At 38.0% G+C, this 23,025-nt stretch overlaps 1 protein-coding gene across 9 annotated transcripts in view; it reads left to right on the top strand.

Annotated features, from left to right (window-relative positions):
- Nucleotides 1–23,025, top strand: part of SNAP47 (synaptosome associated protein 47) — a 113,183-nt gene that overhangs the window by 41,015 nt on the left and 49,143 nt on the right. For 7 of the 9 annotated variants that reach the window (XM_077137940.1, XM_077137946.1, XM_077137943.1 and 4 more), the window contains one exon: nt 7,741–8,284. In XM_077137940.1, the coding sequence (XP_076994055.1) occupies nt 7,785–8,284 (500 nt within the window). In that variant the 5' untranslated portion in view covers nt 7,741–7,784. Of the gene's footprint in view, nt 1–3,911; nt 5,426–7,740; nt 8,285–23,025 lie in introns of those variants that run through there. The other 2 variants (XM_077137941.1, XM_077137947.1) reach the window with 2 other exon arrangements.

Below are 23,025 nucleotides of genomic sequence, written 5' to 3'. Positions count from 1 at the left end.
ATATTGCTCATATTACCTCCTGATTAGTTTGTTTTTAATCTTGAGATTCTCCCTTGAGCTGGCATTCATAACTGTGCTGGCTGAGAAGACATTTTTATTAGACTTGCTTGGATTCCTGTCTCCTTGGGCAAGTTTCTAGTCAACATAAGCCTCATTGTTTTCATCTGTAACCTGGGGATAATGATGCTGTCTTAGTTTGTTATGGCTGCCATAACAAATTTCTATAATCTGGGTGGCTTAAAACAACAGAAATTTGTTTCGTTGTTCTGGAGGCCAAAAGGCTGATATCAGGTTGTTAGGAGGGCCATGCTCCTTCTGAAGTCTCTAGGGAAGAATCTGTTCCTTGCCTCTTTCTTGGCTTCTGGTGGTGGCCAGCCTTCTTTGGCATTCCTTGGCTTGCACTTCAGTCTGTACCTTACTTATCATGTAGTGTTCTGTATCTCCTCTCCTCTTCTTATAAGGGTACCAGTCATATTTGGAGCCCACCCTACTCCAATATAATCTCATTTTAATTTAACTAATTTTATCTGATATTTCCAAGTAAGGTCATGTTCTAAGGTACTAGGGTCAGGACTTCAGCATATCTTTTTTGGGAACAAGCCATAACAGATGGCCACCTGATGTCATGTGAAATGTTTGGAACAGTGCCTGATAGTAGGAAGTTGTCAACCATTAAATCCTTGCTCTAAAGAGGCCTGCCTTTCATATAGTCTTAACCCTCACCAATGTCTTCTGGAATGTCCCATAACACTTACTGCCCTTTTTTTTTTTTTTGTACTTGTGTGTGGTCTTACTTCTCCTGATCTTTAAATGTATGTGTGCTGTCTCACATATGTACTCCTCTGGTACGTCAGTGTGCATTGTGTCTCCTTGGAAATCCAGATCTATTAGTAAACTATAGCTTTATCAAAATTGATATTATGCAGAATATTTGATGATGCATGTAGGAGAAAGGATGCATGTGGGTAAAAGTGGGTTTCTATCTCCTTCATCCATAAAATGGTAAATTAGATTAGATTATCTCTGATTCTTCTAACCCTACCATTTTTATTTATATTGCTTTTAAGTCTCACTTTACTGAATGCTTTTAGATACATTTTTTTTTAATGATGATGACAGAATTCTCAAACTTAATATGACAGTGTTATTTTAGGCTTTTCCTAATTTCAGGTTTTAATGATTAGTAAAAATGGTGAACTAGACTCATTTGTAGGGCTGAATAGCAATTGTTGATTGGTAAATGTGCATATCTGGGAAACTTGTCTGCTATTTCTATTGTGATTAAGAGAAGTTCTAGAATATATTTGGGAAGTATTTGAACTAGATAGCATGAAAGTTAAGTTTATTATTTTCTGTAATGGAATGGAGTTTTTTGCTTCATTCTGGTATCGTAATTTTGCATGTATTAGGTACATTGTCACATAGTTTTCCATTTTTCTTTGCTTCTCATCCTCTTTTTCTTCATCATTATGTGTGTGTGTTTGTTTTGTGGCTAGGTGTTGTCTGTAGCCAATTCTGATCAGATGGTGAAAATGAGTGAGACCAAATAACAGATTCTGGATGTGATGATATGCTAGCAGTCATAAAAGAAATGGATCCGAGGAAAAACTGTAAATTTTTCACTTTGTTAATAAATGAGCTCAGTTAGTCCTTGTAAATGTTTTATAGAATTCATAACAATAGTAACACATTGTTATGGATGGGTTGGGAACACAGTTCAACCTATAAAGTGGCCTGCCTTCCCTATAGTCTTAGTCTTCAGCAGTCTCTTTTAGAATGTTTAACACTTTCTGCCTTTTCTCTGCACTTATATGCATCTTACTTTTGCTTATCTTTAAATGTATATGCTCCTTAGAGCCTTGAAGAATATGGCAGGGCCAGAGTAGAAAGAAATTCTAAGTTTCATTAGAGAGAGAAATTCTAATATGAAAAATCTGTACCCTAAAGCAGAATGACTTTGTAGTACACATTACTGTCGGGAACTTTGAAGATCTAAGATTTTACTCACCTTGCAGGCTAAAAGTTTACCTGCCACAGTTTCATAGATGCTGTGGAAGAAGCAAAGCTCCTCAGTTGAGGCAGAGGACTTTATTACTGATGGCATAGCAACCTTTATGTTTGCATCAGTCCCCTTAAACACAGAGTCCCGTGGAGATGATACAGAGGCCAAGATCGATGCTGCATACTAGTAGGGTTTGTGCCACAGCTAAGGAGTCCTGAGTTTAGGGAACCCTCCAAGGGAGGTGCCAGCAAACCTGCCTAATCTATGCCCCCAAGGGAAACAGTACCTTTATTATCTTAGTCTGGAAACACATTTGCCCTGTGACCAGAAGGGAGATGCTATTTCAATTTGTTAATGATGCTGAAATACAACTGGCTTGAAAGGATTATGTACCCTAGAAAAGTCATGTTTTAATTCTGATCCGTCTTGTGGAGGCAGCCATTTCTTTTAATCCCTATTCACCATTGTAGGTTGGAAACTTGATTAGATTATCTCCACAGAGATGTGATGCGTTCAATTGTGGTTATTAACATGCGATTAAAGGGAGATATGACTCCACCTACTCTAGGTGGGTCTTGATTAGTTTGATGAAATCTTTTAGAAGAAGAAGTATTTTAGAAAAGTCTTCAGAGCCACAGAGCCCACGTAACCAGAGACCTTTGGAGATGAAGAAGGAATGGGGGAGCTTCATGAATCAAGAAGCCTAGAGAGAAAGCTAGCAGACACCATATTGTTCGCCATGGCCTTTCCATTTTAGAGAGAAACTCTGAACTTCATTGGCCTTTCTTGAGTGAAAGTAACCTCTTGTTGGGCCCTTAATTTGGACATTTTTATAGAGTTGCTTTAATTTTGACATTTTCACAGCCTAGAACTGTAAACTTGTAACTTAATAAATTCCCCTTCTTAATGGCCATTCTGCTCACTGCCCCCTGTATGTGGGCCATGATTCCCAGGGGTGTAAATCTCCCTGGCAATGTGGAAGAGAAATCCTGGAATGAGTTGGGACTTGGCATCAAGGAACTGAGAAAACCTTCTTGACCAAAAGGGGGAAAAGAGAATTGAGACAAAATAAAATGTCAGTGTCTGAGAGATTTCAGAGTCAAGAGGTTATCTTGGAGGTTATTCTTATGCATTATATAGATATCCCCTTTTTAGTTTATAGTGTATTAGAGTGGCTAGAGGGAAGTTCCTGAAACTGTAGAGCTGTGTTCCAGTAGTCATATTTCTTGAAGATGATTGTATAATGATATAGCTTTTGCAGTATGACGTTATGATTGTGAAAACCTTGTGTCTGATGCTCCTTTTATCTATGATATGGACAGATGAGTAAAAAGTATGGATAAGAAATAAATAGTAGGGAGAACAAAGGTTAAAATTAATTGGGTAGATTGAAATACTAGTGGTCAATGAGTGGGGGTAAGGAGTATGGCATGTATGAATTTTTTATTTTTTCTTTTTTATTTCTTTTTCTGGAGTGATGCAGGTGTTCAAAAAAATAATCATGGTAATGATACACAACTATGTGATGATATTGTGAGACATTGATTGTAACCATGTCAGGAATGTTTATATGTTTGTTTACAATAAAATTTTTTTAAAAAAGAGCTATTGTTGGAACATGGTACAACTAGTCCTTCAGCTTTAAATACTGCTTGAAAGTTTTCTCTATTCCCCTCCCCCCATTTTCCCCACTTATCTATATTCTTTTGAGTCATCTTAATTTTGAAATTTAAAATGAATTTTTATAATGTCTGGGAAAAAATGAGGCTTTATTAAGTTACAAGTTACAATTCTAAGGTCATGAAAATATCCAGATTAAGGCATCAGCAAGTGGATACCTTGACTCAAGAAAGGCCAATCATGTCCAAGGTTTCTCTCACATGGCAATATCTGCTGCCCTTCTCTCCAGGTTTCTGGTTTCAAATGGCTCTCTCGGCTTCTGGTGTCTCCTGGGGCATCCTCCTTTTGCCTATTCAAATGTTTGTGTCTAGGTGTCTGCATCTAGGCTTCTGCTCTCTGTATCAGCTCCTTTAAGGACTCCAGCAAACTAATTAAGTCCGCTTGAATGGGTGGGGCCACATCTCTATGAAAATAATCTCCTATCCACAATTGTGTTGATCACATCTCCATGGAAACAAACTAATCAAAAGATCATACCAACAATAAGTCTGCACCCACAAGATTGGATTAAAGAACATAGCTTTTCAGAGTACATAACAATTTTAAACCCAGCACAGATAACTATTTCCAAAAGATAGTCTGGAACCAAAATTGTCACAGAGTATATAGAAATACCATAGAGAATTGCCTCCCAACAATACCCAGCCCTTGTTTCTACAGTATCTTATTTGTTTTTGGTGAATTTTCCCATATAAGTGTATCCTCCTTCAGCCACTCTGATTAATTTGACTGAGACCAATTCTATTTAGTTTATTTCATACAGTATTTAATTCTGTCGTCACTAAGACTTCAAGCAGCAGGGTGCAATATTGTCCTTCAGGGTCCCAGGTAAATAAATACTGTGAACCATGACTGTCTATCCCATTCATTCAACCCAAAGTATTCATTGAGTTAGCATGATTAATAAAACATGCCCCTTGCCCTCTAAGAACTTCCAGTCAAATAAATAGGTTATCCTATTGTGTAATAAGTGCATTAAGTATGTTTTAGGGAGATAGCTGAGTGGTAGATGGAGCTCTTTCCATTTTAGAAAGATTTGTGGTAACAGTGTGGGAGGATGCTTTGGGAGTACCATAGTACCAAAGGTAAAGTCACAAATTAGTCTGAGAGTTGAGAAGGAAGCCCTGCTTCATTCTCTTACCATGTCTAATGGCCTCTATAAGCTATGGGATTTTATTTGCATCCATTCACTTTATATTTATGATATATTGCTTACTCTCAAATTGCTTTGTTCTTTATATAATTAGGAATCTCATTGTGCCACTTAAAACAGAAAAGTCATGTTTTAATCTTGTGGGAGCAGTGTTTCTTTTAATCCTAATTCAATACTATAGGGCAGAAACTTTTGATTAGATTGTCTCTAGATGTGGTGCTTCCAACTGAATGTGACCTTTTGATTAAATGGCGATATGACCCTACCCATTTCAGGTGGGTCTTGGTTAGTTTACTGGAGTCCTTTAAAAGAGGAAACATTTTGGAGAGGGCTTAGAACAGAGACACAGATGTTAGGAGATGCTTGGAGCCCAGCAGATGTCGTCATGTGCCTTCCTGTGAGATGTTGAGCAAGTAAGAATCTGGAGAGAACCGAGAGATGAAAACCAGCCCTAGAGCAGCAAAGTGAGGAACCCCCACAGGAACAGACTGAAAGCAATGGAACCTGGAGCAAGGGACCAGCAGATGCCAGCCTCATGCCTTCCCAGCTGACAGAAGTGTTCCAGGCCCATCAACCCTTCTTGAATTAAGGTATCTTTTCTTAGATGCCTCAGTTTAGACTTTTCCTTGGCTTAGAATTGTAAACTTGTAACTTATTAAATTCCCCTTTATAAAAGCTGTTCCATTTCTGGTATACTGCATTCTAGCAGCTTAACAAACTAATAAACTCATTTTGATTCAAGATCTTCAAGTGCTACCTTTCTGTGTTGCTTATCTAGCCTTGTAGTGCTTGGTGTGATATCTGGTACAGTAATTGTATAGAAGAGTCTGATTCTTTATCATGTAACTCAATGAAAAAATTATAGAATTCTATACAGTTCTTAAGTTTCATGAGCCAGAAACTATGTCAGTCTTCTCCCTTATAGACTTGCATCTCAGCATGACATCTGAGATGCATGCTTATTGACAGAATGACTGAATGCAGAGAATCTTTAACCTCTGTCTGTTCTATGGAAAGCCCACATTTTTTAGGGTTTTAGGAGATAATATTTGCTAGTTGTGTTTCTATTTTCATAAGTGAAGTGTTACCATATGTGTAAGTGTGTGCGTGTGTGTGAGAGAAGAGTGGGAGAATGCCATATTGCAATTGGACCACTATATGGAGGAATATTGGCCTAATTCTAGCCCTATTATAGTCATAAACTTGTGGTTTGATCTTATACAAGGTTATCATCCTTTCTTGACCTTATATTCTTTAACTATACAATGAGATAGTTAGACTGAATGGTCTATATGGCTGTTTAAAATCCATGATTCATGACTTTTCAAGCTGGGTTGATAAATGTAGATGTAGAAATATGAATAGCATACCTTCATTCCTTATGATCATATAGAACTATATGGGTGTATGTATGTGTATATATGTATAAAATGCTGCACACATACATATATACATAGCCATATAGTTATACAGTTTTATATATATATATATAATTAGGATTAGGAAAAGGGAAAAAATTGTTTTAGTCTTTAGAATTATTTTCCCTATGCAATTAAATTTATAAAATATTCAAAAGGGGGCTGTTGGTTTAAAAACTTGTGGATATAAAATGATAGTAGAAATCATAGTCAAAATATTGTATTTCTGTGAAGAATCTGTGAATGAGTTAACCATCAAAACTTTAAAAAGAAGCACTGAAAAGAAGTGGTTTATAGGATTTCCTATAATTACACAACCCTTCTGTTGCTGGTTTGAAACTGTTATGTACCCCAGAAAAGCCATGTTCTTTTAATCCTAATCCAGTCTTGTGTGGGCAGCCATGTTCTTTTAATCCTGATCCAATATTGTAGGGATTGTTTAGGTTGTTTAGGTTGTTTCCACAGAGATGTAACACATCCAGTTGTGACCTTTTTGATTAGACGGAAATGTGATTCTGCCCATTCAAAGCTGAATTAGTTTACTGGAGTCTTTAAGAGAGCTCATGGAGGAAGAAAGCTCAGACACAGGTGTTTGAAGATGCAGGAAAAAATGTCAGAAGGACCCATAGGATCTCTGAGAGATGTTTGAAACCAGAAGCCAGAAAGGGAGCCCAGTAGACGACATTGCCATGTGCCTTCCCATGAGGTGCTAAGCAAGCCAAATCCCAGAGTTTTGTGTCAGAGAAGCTAAGTGAAGGCCTGCAGATGCTTAGAGGGGAAGCCACTGGAATTAGAAGCACAAAACAGTGATCCAGGAGCAAGGACCTAGATGTCAGCCGTGTATCTTCCCAGCTAACAGAGAAATCTTGGATGCCATTCTGCCTTTCTTCGGAGTCAAGGTATCTTTCTCTGGATACCTTAGCTTGGTCATTTTTAAGGCTTTAGACCTGTAAACTTGTAACTTAATAAATCCCCTTTATAAAAGCCATTCATTTCTGGAATATTGCATTCTGGCAGCATTAGCAAACTAAAACATCTTCCTTCAAAACCTGTCTAGCTGTAGATACTGATGCACATGTGGTTGCTGTAATGGGTGCAGGACAGGATCTCATGCAGAGCTCTGAGGAACCTGGAGATTTGGGGATGACAGGTTGAAAACCTCTGCTAGAGGGAAGACACATGAGTCCAAGATTTAGGAAACTTGGGTTCTAATCCGAACCTTGGACTTCACCCTCTTCATCTGCTGAGTTGGGATGGTGACATTATCCTGCCTGTCACAGAGTTGATGTTGGAACCTTTGGTAGTGTGAGACTCACTACTCAAATACATAGGACAGGCCAAGTTCAAGAGTTCTTTGGCATGCTCAGTGTGTAGTACGGTGTTAGAGGATATATTTTCATTTGTCAATTACATAGTGTTTCTATTTCTAGGTGTGACAATTATATTTTCAGCTTTGCCTACCCATTATTTTGTCCCCTTTCTTTTAGAGGCTGAAGTTGTGACCTTGGTGGGAAACCAATCCGGAAAACAGATGAGTAAAGATATCTGCATCCACACCTGGCCATGCTCCTACTATTTAGAACTTGAGAAGCGATGGGTCCCTGGGAGACTTTCATTAACTTCTCTTTCACTAAAATTTATGGCGAATAAAACAGAAGAAATTCTTGTCAGTTTTCCCCTTTCTAGCATAATTGAAATCAAGAAAGAAGCTTCCCATTTTTTCTTCAGTTCTATCACCATCCTAGAAAAGAACCATATTAAGCACTGGTTTAGTTCCTTACAACCTAATCGGAATGTTGTCTTCAACATCATTGAGCATTTCTGGAGAGAGTTGTTGTTGTCTCAACCAGAAACCACTGTTCCTGCATTGACCTCCCCCATGACCAAGGGGAAGGAACTGACTGGTTTGATGGCAAGTTCCCAGAGGCGTTTGGAAGATACAGCAAAAGTCCTCCATCATCAAGGTGAACAATTTGATAACATTATGAAAGGACTAGACAAGATTGAATCTGATCTGGATGTGGCTGACAGGTATAGTAATTCACTTTATATCTAGCTTGACCTTGGGATTAGTAACATAATATCTTTTCCATTATCTCATTTTTTTATGTATGCAAACCACATATCGTTTGTATTTTGATAGCTTATGTATAAATCTTCAACAGACTTTTCCATGGGTTAGACATTAGCCAAAATGAAGGCAGGTGGGTATTATTTTGGATTTGCTGCACTGATGATAAACTCCTTACTAAATGGAAAACTGTTGACTCTCATGTCCTGCCAATTTGTGGAATATCTTTTAAATACACAAAAATAACATGTAGACACAGGGGATGATTAACCTAGTAGATTTTGAATTTAATAACAACAAAGGCTATTTAAAGAATAACATGGCACACAAATGAAATCTGAAAGAAAGATAGATGATAAAGACTGAGATGGTATAATCTAGGAATGCCTAGAGTGTATAATAATAGTGACTAAATGTACAAATTTAAAAATGTTTTTGCATGAGAAAGAACAAAGGAATGTCATTATTGCAGGGTGTTAAAAATAGATGGTAATTAATATTTTAAAATTTTAACTTATGTGTGAGACTAAAGCAAAAAATGTTTATTTGGTACAAAATTTATATTTTGACTAGTGCAGTTCCTAATATAACTTATGTGGACAGTTTAATTGAACACCATAAGTACTTGGAACCTTGAGTAGGGTATAAGATTTTGTAGGTTTGTCCAGAGTATTGCCCCAGTAAGTCCTAGAGTGATTTAAACAGTGAGTAAAAAAGTATTTGCAAAGTCGCCTTTGGGGAATGGTGAGAAAGGGGGAAAATTCAGCTTCCCCAAGTGGAGAATTCTTGGTATCCTCACAAGCAGTGGGGACAACCAAAGCACTAGGCTGAATCCCCAATCTTGGGGTTTGTTCCTAAGAAACTTACCCCCACAAAGGATAGGTCAAGCCTCCTTAAAATTGGGCCTAAGAGTCACCCCCAGGAGAATCTCTTTTGTTGTTCAGATGCGGCCTCTCTCCCCAGCCAACACAACAAGCAAACTCACTGCCCTCCCCCTGTCTACATGTGACATGACTCCCAGGGGTGTGGACCTTCCTGGCAACGTGGGACAGAAATCCTAGAATGAGCTGGGACTCAGCACCAAGGGATTGAGAAAACCTTGACCAAAATGGGGAAGAGAGAAATGAGACAAAATAAAGTGTCAGTGGCTGAGAGATTCCAAACAGAGTTGAGAAGTTATCCTGGAGGTTATTCTTACGCATTAAATAGCCATCATTTTTTTAGTTAAGGCGCAACAGAGAGGCTGGAGGGAACTATCTGAAAATGTAAAACTGTGTTCCAGTAGCCGTGTTTCTTGAAGATGATTGTATAATGATACAGCTTTCACAGTGTGACTTTGTGATTGTGAAAACCTTGTGTCTGATGCTCCTTTTATCTACCTTATCAGCAGATGGGTAAAACATACGGTATAAAAATAAGTAATCGGGGGAACAAATGTTAAAGTAAATTTAGTAGATAGAAATGCTAGTGATCAATGAAAGGGAAGGGTAAGGGGTATGGTATGTATGAATTTTTTTCTGTTTTTTTATTTCTTTTTGTGAATTGATGCAAATGTTCTAAGAAATTATGATGTTGAATATGCAACTATGTGATGATATTGTGAATTACTGATTATACATGTAGAATGAAATGATCATATGTTAAGAATGTTTGTATTTGTTGTTATATATATTTTTTAAATTAGTGAAAAAGAATTGAATTAAAAAAAAAGAATAGTGTGGCACAAGTTTCCCTAATAGTGGTTTTGAAATTCTTATAAATAAGGGGTGAGTTCACTAGCTTAGATATTGGAAATACAACTTTATTCTGCTTCTAAATGAAAAAGAATGAGAATGACAGTAACAAATAAGACTTCACCACTGAATATTAAGTTTTGTGACTGTAGCAATCTGTGGTAGTTAGATTCAGTTGTCAACTTGGCCAGGTGAAGGTACCTAGTTCTGTTGCTGTGGACATGAGCCAATGGTACGTACACCTCATTTGTTGCTGATTACATCTGCAGTCAGCTGGGAAGTGTGCCTGCTGCAATGAATAATGTTTAACTTAATTAGCTGGTGCTTAAATGAGAGAGCACAGCATAGCACAGCCCAAGCAGCTCAGCATCCCTCATCTCAGCACTGGCTGCTCAGCCCAGGCCTTTGGAGGTACAGAAAGAAATCACCCCAGGAAAAGTTGTTGGAACCCAGAGGCCTGGAGAGAAGGCCAGCAGAGATCACCCTGTGCCTTCCCACGTAAGAAAGAACCTCAGTTGAGTTAGCTGCCTTTCCTCTGAAGAACTAATGAAATAAATCCCTTTTTATTAAAAGCCTATCCGTCTCTGGTGTGTTGCATTCTGGCAGCTAGCAAACTAGAACACAGTCTTATATTTAAAACTCAAAAAGGAGACGCTGTGTTCCAAAACAGCTAAATAGGCAGGTCCAAAACACGAAAGTATTTATTTAACTGCCACATTCACTCCAAAGCCCATTTGTCTCCTTTAACATCCCAAGGATCAAGCACATGTTCTCTGTAGCTGTATAATAAAATGGCAAACATGCTGTACCACTGACCTCACTGGACAATTGCCTATAAAACTAGACTTCTGATGCTGGACTCTAGCTTCATTTTCTCCCTCATTTGGCAGAGCAATTGTCTGAGCAACCTCTAAGTCATCTCATACTGCGCTGCCAAAGCTAGGTCTGTGACAGCCTCTAGTGGGGCAAGAGCAGGCTTGGCAACAAACTCCAACTTCTATAACTACTTGTTAAAATGTACTTGGAAATTTATTGCTTTTTTGAGTATACGTTATAGTTCACAATAAAGGGAAAATTTAAAAATTTAAAAATTAAAGAGAAAAAATTTCCATTTTGTGGGGAATTCTGACTGGTCACTACTTCTTAAAAAAAAAGATCTGGGGGCCAATGTCAGGAAGATTGCAGAGTAATAAACCCCAAATCTCCCCCAAGAAATGGCAAAAACTGTCAGAGCCAACTTTCTCAGAAATCTGGAAAACAGGCAAAGAAAATGCTGAAATGAAGAAAAGGCAACTAAAAACTGGTAGGAATCATGCCTGGATTGTGGGTATTAAACAGAGAGGAACTGTCTGGAACAACTATTCTGAAACTCATAAGGCCCAGATAACATGATACAGTATCCAGGGATGCGCAGGAGGAAGAAACTGATTAACAGTGAATTCCTCTCTCTACACAGCAGCTACCAGTGCTCATCACCCACTCACACAGCAGGCCATTGTGGGGTCTAGATTCTGGCTGGTTCACTGGTGGCAGAAAGGGACTTAGGAATCCTTTCCCAGGAACAAGGATGGACACAACCAATCACACTGATCACTGCTTTTAATTAGCGAATTTGAATCTGAATTATTGTTTCATTCTGCCCAGGATAAAGGCAGCAGCAACCATTGTTTCAGTCCTACCTGGGACAAGGGTGGAAGCTGTGGAAATTTAAAGACAATGCTTCTTGAGCCTGGGGGAGGGAGAGACAGTTAACAGGGGGCTGCATTTGCTGAGAATCTCAGCTTGGGGAGCTATCAAGGAGGCTTTTGGCACCCTTTTTATTCCCTCCCCAGAGCATGTTAGAGCTGATCTGTGCCTTCTTTGTGGTTCCCTGGCCTTGTTTTGATTGGAAAATGCTAATTTAGGATAAACTTCTCTGGCCCCCTTTGCAGAATTTGCCCTCCAGAAAAAGCTGACAGAGACAACCAAAGGAGTGTATAAAAAGATAGAGGCAAAAGAAACAGTACAGATCAAGATCCCCAGAGAAGGAACAGAGGAAAGAAAGCTTTCTCCTAGAGGTGAAAGAAGTACACAAAAATCACGATTTTTAAAAATTGTGCACATATCTAGGGCAAGAATCAGATGAAGAAGAACTGAAAAAAATCTTAAACATGAGCTATTCTAAAGGATAAGGATAAGGCAGACTAAACATCAAAGAAGGGTTTTGACTCAAAGCCAATCAGCAATAAATCCCTAGATAAAAGAGAGAAACTGATCTTCAGAGGTAACTCATTGAGGTAATCAGATACTGAAACATCAGCAAAAAATTTGAAACCATATTAAGAAACAGGAAGGTATGGTCCAGTCAAGGGAATTAGTTTAAATTTGAGAGGAGAAATAGAATTTGGAACAACTTATAAAAGAAGTTCATAAAAGAAGTTCAAACGAATTCCTAAATCAGTATGAAGAGATGAAAGAAAATATGGCTAAAGAGAAAAACTATATTAGGAAAAGCAATATGTGAGCATAAAGAAGAATTTGAAAAGATAAATGGAAAAGTAGCAAATCATGGAGATGAAAGGCACAGTAGAAGAGATTAAGATATACTTGAGGAATAAAACAGCATATTTGAACTGGCAGAAGAAGTAATAAGTGAATTAGAAGACAAGGGCAATTAAAATTGTACAGCCCGAAGAACAGATAATGAAAAACAATAGAAAAAAATGAGCAGTGGCTCAGGGATTTGACTGACTGCATGAAGTGCAAAATGTATGCCTTGTGAGTATATTGGAAGTGGAACAGAAGAAAGAGGCAGAAAGAATATTTGAGGAAATAATGCCTGAAAATTTCCCAACTCTTATGAAAGACCATAAATATGCATGTTCTAGAATTGCAGCATACTCCAAACAATAAATCCTGATTAACCTACTGTGAGACACATACTAAAGAGAATATCAACTGCAAAAGATAAAGAGAATTCTGAAAGCAAAAGAAATACAACATTTTCATATACAAGGGATCTGAAATAAGACTAAGTGCTGATTTCTCATCAGAAACTGTGGAGACAGAGGCAGAGGCATGATATATTTAAGGTACTGAAAGAGGAAAAACTCCCAGCCCCAAATTCTTTATCCAGCAAAACTGTCCTTCAAAAATGAGGGAGAGTTTAAAATCTTCACAGATAAACAGAAACCAAAAGGCTTTGTTAATAAGGGACCTACTGTATGAGAAATAATAAAGGAAGTTCTGCAGGTTGAAAGTAAAAAACAAGAGATTGTTGTGGCTTGGAGTTGTGTGAAGAAGTTAAGATTATGAATAAGTTACTAAAAGGGAAAAAGACAAAATATGGCATTATAAAAACCAACGTAGGGTGGGCCACGGTGGCTCGACAGGCAGAGTTCTTGCTTGTAATGCAGAAGACCCGGGTTCGATTCTCGATGACTGCCCATGCAAAAACAAACAAACAAACAAAAACAATGTATAAAATTGCTGAAGTAAACACTGCCTTTCCAGTAATAATACTGAATATTAATGGATTAAACTCCCCAATCAAAAGACTCACGTTGGCAGAATGTATTAGAAAGCATGATCCAACTATATGCTGTCTACAGGAGACTCACCTTAGACCCAAAACAAATAGGTTGAAAGTGAAAGGTTGGAAAAAGATATTCCATGCAAATAGTAAACAAAAAACAGCTGAAGTAGCTATACTAATACGGAACCAAATAGACTTTAAATGCAAAAGTGTTAAAAGAGACAAAAAAAGACACTATATATTAATAAAAGGAGCAATCTACCAAGAAGAAGAAAGGATCATTTTTGAACCTAACCATTTATGAACCTAACCATGGTGCCCCCAAAGCACAAAGCAAACACTAGCAAAACTGATGGTAGAAATAGATGTCTCTGAAATAACAACTGGAAACTTTAGTTAACCACTCTCATCAATAGAACATTGAGACAGAGCATCAATAAGGAAACAGAGAACCTGAATAATGTGATAAATGAACTATTCCTAACAGACTTGTATAGAATTTTGCACCCTAAAACAACAGAATATATGTTCTTCTCAAGTACACATGGATTGTTCTCCAGGATACACCATATGTTGGGTCACGAAACAAATCTCAATAAATTTTAAAAGATTGAAATTATACAGAGCACTTTCTCTGACCATAATGGAGTGAAGCTGGAAATCAATAACTGGCAGAGAACAATCAGTAGGTCAAAGATGAAATTCAGTTAGTATCTCAAGATGAATGCAAAATGAAAACACAATAATAAAACATATGGGAGGCAGTGAAGGTAGGGCTGAAAGGGAAATGTATAGCCCCAAATGCTTACATAAAAAAAAAAAAAAAAAGAAAGAGCTCAAATCAAAGACCTAATTGCACACCTGGAGGAACTAGAAAAGGAACAGGAAACTAATACCAAAGCCAGCAGAATGAAAGAAGTAACAAAGACTAGAGCAGAAATAGATGATACTGAGAATAAAAAGACAATAGAATTAACAAGACCAAAAGTTGAGTTTTGAAAAGATCGATAAAATTGACACACAAGAGGCTTCACAGGAGACTAGACTAGATAAGGGGTTTGCTGTATGATCCTGCAACCCATTGTTAGGTGTATACTTAGAAGAACTGAGAGCAGGGACGTGAATAGACATTGGCGCACTGGTATTTATGGCAGCAGTGTTTGTGATTTCCAGTGGAAGGGGGTGGCCTCAGAGTGCATCGACTGAAGAATGGAGGGGAGACCTGTGGTATATGCATTCAGTGAAGTATTGAGCAAGTGCAAGAGGGAATGAAGTTTTGAGGCATGCAACTAGTTGGATGAACCCTGAGTACAGTATGTTGAGTGAGATGAGCCAGAAAGGAAAAGACAAAATATGATACTTTACTGATAGGGACTAAACTATACTGTGCAAACTCTGACAGTTGAATTAGAGAACACAGGTTATCAGGGGAGTGCCTATTGTAAACACTCTAGATTGTAAGTTCTTACAGAAGTTATATCTGTTCCGGAGTTGTAAATATTTATATCTAAATTCTGAGATGCTGACCTTTTTATGTATAACCCGGTTGTTCCCTGGAAACTTCAGGTGTCTGTCTGTCACCTGAGACTCAGAGCTAGATTTCTCCAGCTGTGAAAGTCAGAATTACCCCATACAGCAACTGTTAAAAAAAATTGAAAAAGAGATTAGACTTCAGGTAGAGATATGAATGAAACATCTAGTTAGGACTAAGGTAAATCAGGCTAAAGGGTAAAGGATGATATTGACTGTGTTTTAAAACTTCAACTTCTGTATGAGACCAAAGGAAGAGATGTTTATTTGGTAAAAAAAAAAAATTTATTTTTGATAGCACACTATCCAATTTAACTTGTATAGTCAGCTTATTTGAACAGTATAATAGCATGGGACCTTGACAAGGGAGACAGATCTTGTTGGTTTGTATGGGTTAGTCTGATGCCCTGATACATCCAGGAGTAATCTGGCAGAAGATTAAAAAATATTTGCCAAGTCCCCTTGAGGAACTGGGGAAAAGGGTTGAAATATTAAACTTCCCCACCTGGGGAAGACTTGATATTCTTGCAAGCGTTAGGGACTGCTGATTTGAAGGGCCAGGCCCTCAATCTTGTGACTTATCCTTAGGAAACTTATTCTTACAGAAGAGAAGTAAGCCTAATTATGATTATACTTAAGAGTCACCACCAGAGAACCTATTTTGTTGCTCAGATGTGGCCTCTCTCTCTAAGCCAACTCCACAAGAACATACTGCCCTCCCCCTACATGGAACATGGCACCCAGGGCTGTAAATCTCCCTGGCAACGTGGGACAGGACTCCGGGGGGATGAGCCTGGCCCTGGCATCCTGAGAGTAAGAAACCCTTCTTAATCAAAAGGAGGAAGAAAAATGAAACAAAGTTTCAATGGCAGAGAGATTTCCGATAGAGTTGAGAGCTCACTCGGAAGGCTATTCTTACGTAGTGTATAGAGCTCCCTTTTCAGTTTTTGGTGAATTGGAGGAGCTACAGGAGAATACTTGAAACTGTTGAACTGTAATCCAGTAGCTTTGATTCTTGAAGATGATGGTATAACTGTACCACTTTTATGATATGACCATGTGGTTGTGAAAACCTTGTGAACTGATACTCTCTTTTTCCCATGTATGGATAGATGAGTAATAAAAAAAAGACAAAAATAAATGAGTAAAAGGGGATATTGGAGGTATGGGATGTTCTTTTTTACTTTAATTTTTATTTTTATTCTTATTTTTACTTTTTTGGAGTAATGTAAATTTTTAAAAATCTATTGAGATGGTGAATGTTTGGCTATATGATGATACTATGAACCATTGTACACTTTGGATGATTATATTATATATGAATATATACTATATCTCAATAAAATTGTATTAAAAGTAAAAAAAAAAAATTGACAAGCCCCTAGCTAGACTGACAAAGGAAAAAATGGCGAAGATCCAAATGAATAAAATCAGGATTAAGAGGGGGGATGTTACTTACTGACCTCACAGTAATAAGAAGGATCATAAAAGGGGTACTATGAACAGCTGTATGCCAACAGTTAGACATTTAGAAACCCAGGAACAACCTATATTGACTCTAGAAGAAATAAATGACCTCACAGACAAATTAGAAGTAAAAAGATTGACTCAGGTCATCAAAAACCTCCCAAATAATCTTGGGGCCCACCCCTGTGAAGGGTATTCCTGCAAAGGAGAATCTAAGTCTCCTTGATAATTAGGCTTAACAGTCATCCCCAGAGAGCCTCTTTTGTTGCTCAAATGTGGCCTTTCTCTCTTAAATCAGCTTGGCAGGTGAACTCACTGCCCTCCCCACTGTGTGGGACATGACTTCCTAGGGGTGTAAATCTCTATGACAACATGGGGCAGGACTCTCAGGGATGAGCCAGGGCTCGGAATCATGGGAATGAGAAAAACTTGACCAAAAGGGGGAAGAGAAAAATGAGACAAAATAAAGTCTCAGTAACAAAGATTTCAGAAAAATTTGAGAGGTTTTCCTGGAGGTTATTGTTATGCATTATATAGATAACACTTTTTAGTTTATGGTGTATTGAAATGCCTAGTGGGAAGTACCTGAAACTGTTGAACTGTGTTCCAGTGTCCTGGATCCTTGAAAAATACTGTATAATTATGTATCTTTTTACAGTGTGACTATGTGATTGTGAAAACCTTGTGTTTGATGCTCCTTTTATCCAGGATATGGACAGATGAGTAAAAAAAAATGAAGATAAATAATAAGGGGAGATAAAGGGAAAAAATTGTTAAATTGAAATACTGGTCGTCAGTGAGGGGGAAAAGTAAAGTGTTTGGGTTCTATGAGTTTTTTTAATTACTATTCCTTTTTCTGGAGTGATACAAATGTTCTAAAAATGATCATGGTGAAGAATACAGAACTATGTGATGTTATTGTGTGTCATTGTATAATATGATTGGACTGTATGTGTGTGGATATTTCTCAATAAAAATATTTTAATGTTTAGAATACACAATTATGTGATGATGTTGTGAGCCATTTAATTGTATAATGTAGTTGGATTTGTATGTGTGGAGATTTCTCAATAAAAATAATTAAACAAAACAAAATAAAAATTCCAATACCTGAGACTCAGAGTACGAGTTCTGCAGGTCTGAAAGTCAACATTACCATGTACAACAACTGTTAAATTGAAAAAGAGATCAGGCTTCAATTAGATATAAGAACAAAATCAGTCAGTTTGGGACTGAGGTAAATCAGAATACAGCAGTATGGCGGACATTTGTCCATATTTTATAACTTCACCTACTTTTTGAGACCAAAGAAAGAGAGGTTTATTTTGTCTAAAACCTAAATTTTCTGTAGCACATCATATAACTCAACTTGTCCACTAGATCATTTAAACAACCAAAACATGGGAAGTCCAGAATAAGGATGAGGGCTTGTAATTCTGTATACCTTAATGTAAATGGCCATATATATCCCAGAGTATGTGGAGCAAGTAATCAAAAAGTATTGACAAAGTTCCTTGAGGGATTGGAGAGAAAATATGGAATTATTAAACTTTACCACTGGGGAAACCCCTGATACTGTCTCAGAAATTAGGGACTTACAAGTCAATAGGCCAAGCCCTCAATTTTAAGGCTTGCTTTTGTGAAGTTATTTATGTAGCAGTGAAGCTAAGCCTACCTATGGTTATGCCTAAGAGTAACTTCCAGAAGACCTCTTTCATTGCTCAGATGTGGCCTCTTTCTCTCCAAGCCCAACTCTGCAAGTAAAGTCATTACCCTGCCCCCTACATGGGATATGACATCTAGAGGTGAAAGTCTCCCTAGGAACGTGGTACATGGTTCCCAGCGATGAGCCTGGCCCTCGCACTGTGAGATTGACAACACCTTCTGACCAAATGGAGGGAAAGTAATGTAATAAAATAAGGTATCAGTGGCTAAGAGTTCAAATAGAATCCAGAGCCATTCTGGAGGCTATTCTTATGCAAACTTCAGCTAGATATTGCTGATTACCATGGTTTGCCAAAACCATTCCTGCCAACCCTAAAGAATTCCTAGGACTCTGTCTGAGACTCTTCAAAGGTTCCATGTACTATGATTACTTTCCAGAAAGCTACAACCTCCAGATGGGTTCCTAGGCCAGAAAAGTCCTGAAACCTAGAGGGGCCAGCCTTGACAGAACATCACCTAGTTCCATACCACTATCACATGATATCACCCCTTTCCAATATGAAAAATTTAGGATGGGCATAGCCCAAATACCTGTAAATTGGGAGAAGTTTCAAAGAAGAAGATGGAGTTAAAACAGAGAATATAGGATTTAGTAAATGAGTATGACTGCTGAATCATTATATTGATACTGCTTTTAGTCTCCAGTGTCTTGTAGCAGCTAAAAGGAAAAGCCTAAAATTGTGAAACTTCTTGCTGCTCATACCAAACTCTGAAATGTGTTCTATAACTAGTTGTTTCGGTGTGCTTTGAAATTTATTACTTTTTTGTATATATGTTATTTTTCACAACAAAAAATAATGGTTAAAAAAAAACTCCCAGGGGGTGTGGCCAAGATGGCAGCTTAGCAATGTGCGTGTTTTAGTTCGTCCTCCAGAACGACTACTAAATAACCAGAAACAGTACAGAACAGCTCCTGGAGCCACGTCAGTAACCGGACACCCAGCGTACCCCAGTCTGGACCAGCTGGACCAGCTGCGAGCCTCCCCAGAACTGTGAATTCCCCAAACCGTGGCAACCAGCGCCCCTTCCCCACAGGCTGCTTCCCAGAGGGGGAAGGAAAGGAAATTTACCAGCAGCAGGGACTGAGCACTATTAAACACCTATTGTGGAATTAATTAACAACTTCTGACTACTAAAATTAGGCCCCCAGCTCAGGTGAACCTGGTCAAGGTGGAGGTCACTCATTGGGCTAACGGAAAAAGAGGAAAGGGGAGGAAATGGAGGTTTTTGTGGCTGTGTTTCTACGGAGATTTGGCTGCCTCTGGATTCAGCGGCGGAACTTCTTGGGCTGCAACTGCCACAGGCATAGGCAGAAACGGACTGGTTTCAGGGCTGTCTCCCATCTTTGCCTTCCCCAGGGGAGGGGTGAAGCCCAACTCAGGTGGAATCCCTCCCTCAAGGAATTCAGACCCCAGGGCTTGGCAATTTGAAGGCATTAAAACCAGCCTACAATCTCTCCTCTGTCTCCACCACGGCTCCAGCAGGGAGAGTCTGCCAAAGTTAAAGGTGCCGCAACATCTTTTGCTGGTGGGACCCGCAGGCAGACAAGCATCACATACTAGGCAGGATAAGAAAAACAGAGCCCAGAGACTTCACAGGAAAGTCTTTTAACCTGTTGGGTCTCACCTTCAGGGAAAACTGATGCAGGTGACTCCTTCCCCCTGATAGGAGGCCAGTTTAGTCTGGGGAAAACCCAGCTGGCGTCTATAATATCTACGTAGACCCTCCTAAGGGTGGGGAGCGAAAAGGCACGATACAAGCAGGGCAAGAAACAAGAAAACAAGAACTGAAAAATTCTCCTCTGTTAAACAAAACCTAAGCTAGAGGTATGGAAAAAGCTGAACTGAAGGTCAAAGAACAGATAGACAACATTCATCTAGCAAGAAAACCCTAGGTAAGAGAAGTGAAAGCAATCTCCAAAATAAACTAATTAAGGTAATTAAATGTCTAGACGCAAGCAAAAAATAACAGGTCACACCAAGAAAATTGAAGATATGGCCCAGTCAAAGGAACAAACCAACAATTCAAATGAGATACATGAGCTGAAACAGTTAATTCAGAATATACGAACAGACATGGAAAACCTCATTAAAAACCAAATCAGTGAATTGAGGGAGGATATGAAGAAGGCAAGGAATTGAACAAAAAGAAGAAATGGTAAGTCTGAAAAAACAAATCACAGAACTTATGGGAATGAAAGGTACAGTAGAAGAGATGAAAAAACAATGGAAACTTACAATGATAGATTTCAAGAGACAGAGGTTAGGATTAGTGAACTGGAGGATGGAACATCTGAAATCCAACAAGAAACAGAAACTATAGGGAAAAAAATGGAAAAATATGAGCAGGGACTCAAGGAATTGAATGATAATATGAAGCGCACAAATATACGTGTTGTGGGTGTCTTGGAAGGAGAAGAGAAGGGAAAAGGATGAGAAAAACTAATGGAAGGAATTATCACTGAAAAGTTCCCAACTCTTATGAAAGACCTAAAATTACAGATCCAAGAAGTGCAGCGTACCCCAAAGAGAATAGATCCAAATAGACGTTCTCCAAGCCACTTACTAGTCAGAATGTCAGAGGTCAAAGAGAAAGAGAGGATCTTGAAAGCAGCAAGATAAAAGCAATCCATCACATACAAGGGAAACCCAATAAGACTGTGTAGATTTCTCAGCAGAAACCATGGAGGCGAGAAGACAGTGGGATGATATATTTAAATCACTAAAAGAGAAAAACTGCCAACCAAGAATTCTATACCCAGCAAAATTGTCCTTCAAAAATGAGGGAGAAATTAAAACATTTTCAGACAAAAAATCACTGACAGAATTTGTGACCAAGAGACCAGCTCTGCAAGAAATACTAAAGGGAGCACTAGAAACAGATACAAAAAGACAGAAGAGAGAGGTGTGGAGAAGAGTGTAGAAAGAAGTAAAATTAAATATGACATATAAAATCCAAAAGGCAAAATGGTAGAAGAAAGTACTACCCGTACAGTAATAACACTTAATGTTAATGGATTGAACTCCCCAACCAAAAGACATAGACTGGCAGAATGGATTAAAAAACAGGATCCTTCTATATGCTGTCGACAGGAAGCACATCTTAGACCCAAAGATAAACATAGGTTGAAAGTGAAAGGTTGGGAAAAGATATTTCATGCAAATAACAACCAGAAAAGAGCAGGAGTAGCTATACTAATATCCAACAAATTAGGCTTCAAATGTAAAACAGTTAAAAGAGACAAAAAAAGGATACTACGTATTAATAAAAGGAACAATTCAACATGAAGACATAACAATCATAAATATTTATGCACCAAACCAGAATGCCCCAAAATACATGAGGCAAACACTGCAAACACTGAAAAGGGAAATAGACACATCTACCATAATAGTTGGAGACTTCAATTCGTAACTCTCATCAATGGACAGAACATCTAGGCAGAGTATCAATAAAGAAACAGAGAATTTGAATATTACAATAAATGAGCTAGACTTAACAGACATTTATAGGACATTATACCCCACAACAGCAGGATACACCTTTTTCTCAACTGCTCATGGATCATTCTCAAGGATAGACCATATGCTGGGTCACAAAGCAAGTCTCAATAAATTTTAAAAGATTGAAATCATACAAAACATTTTCATATCATAAAGGAATGAAGCTGGAAATCAATAATAGGAAGAGCACCCGAAAATTCACAAGTATGTGGCAGCTCAACAACACACTCTTAAAGAACCAGTGGGTCAAGGAAGAAATTACAAGAGAAATCAGTAAATATCTCGAGGCAAATGAAAATGAAAACAAAACATATCAAAATTTATGGGATGCAGCAAAGGCAGTGCTAAGAGGGAAATTTATTGCCCTAAATGCCTATATCAAAAAAGACGAAAGGGCAAAAATTCAGTAATTAACTGTCCACTTGGAAGAACTGGAGAAAGAACAGCAAACTAACCCCAAAGCAAGCAAAAGGAAAGAAATAACAAAGATTAGAGCAGAAATAAATGAAATTGAGAACATGAAAACAATTGAGAAAATCAATAAAACCAGAAGCTGGTTCTATGAGAAAATCAATAAGATCGATGGGCCCTTAGCAAGATTGACAAAAAGAAGAAGAGAGAAGATGAAAATAAATAAGATCAGAAGTGGAAGAGGAGACATAACCACTGACCCCACAGAAATAAAGGAGGTAATAACAGGATACTATGAACAACTTTACGCTAATAAATACAACAATGTAGATGAAATGGACAAGTTCCTAGAAAGGCATGAACAACCAACTTTGACTCAAGAAGAAATGGATGACCTCAACAAACCAGTCACAAGTAAAGAAATTGAATCAGTCATTAAAAAGTTTCCCAAAAAGAAAAGTCCAGGACCAGACGACTTCTCATGTGAATTCTACCAAACATTCCAGAAAGAATTAGTACCAATCCTGCTCAAATTATTCAAAAAAATTGAAAGGAGGGAAAGCTAACTAATTCATTCTATGAAGCCAACATCGCCCTCATACCAAAATCAGACAAATATTTAAAAAAAGAAAACTACAGACCAATCTCTCTAATGAATATAGATGCAAAAATCCTCAACAAAATTCTAGCAAATCGAATCCAGCAACACATTTTTAAAAGAATTATCCTTCATGACCAAGTAGGATTCATCCCAGGTATGCAAGGATGGTTCAACATAAGAAAATCAATTAATGTAATACACCATATCAACAAATCAA

This window comes from Tamandua tetradactyla, chromosome 20 (assembly GCF_023851605.1).
Source record: "Tamandua tetradactyla isolate mTamTet1 chromosome 20, mTamTet1.pri, whole genome shotgun sequence".
Classification (NCBI taxonomy): domain Eukaryota; kingdom Metazoa; phylum Chordata; class Mammalia; order Pilosa; family Myrmecophagidae; genus Tamandua; species Tamandua tetradactyla.
Note: the sequence above shows the minus strand (reverse complement) of the source record. Positions and strands in the feature narration are given on the sequence as shown.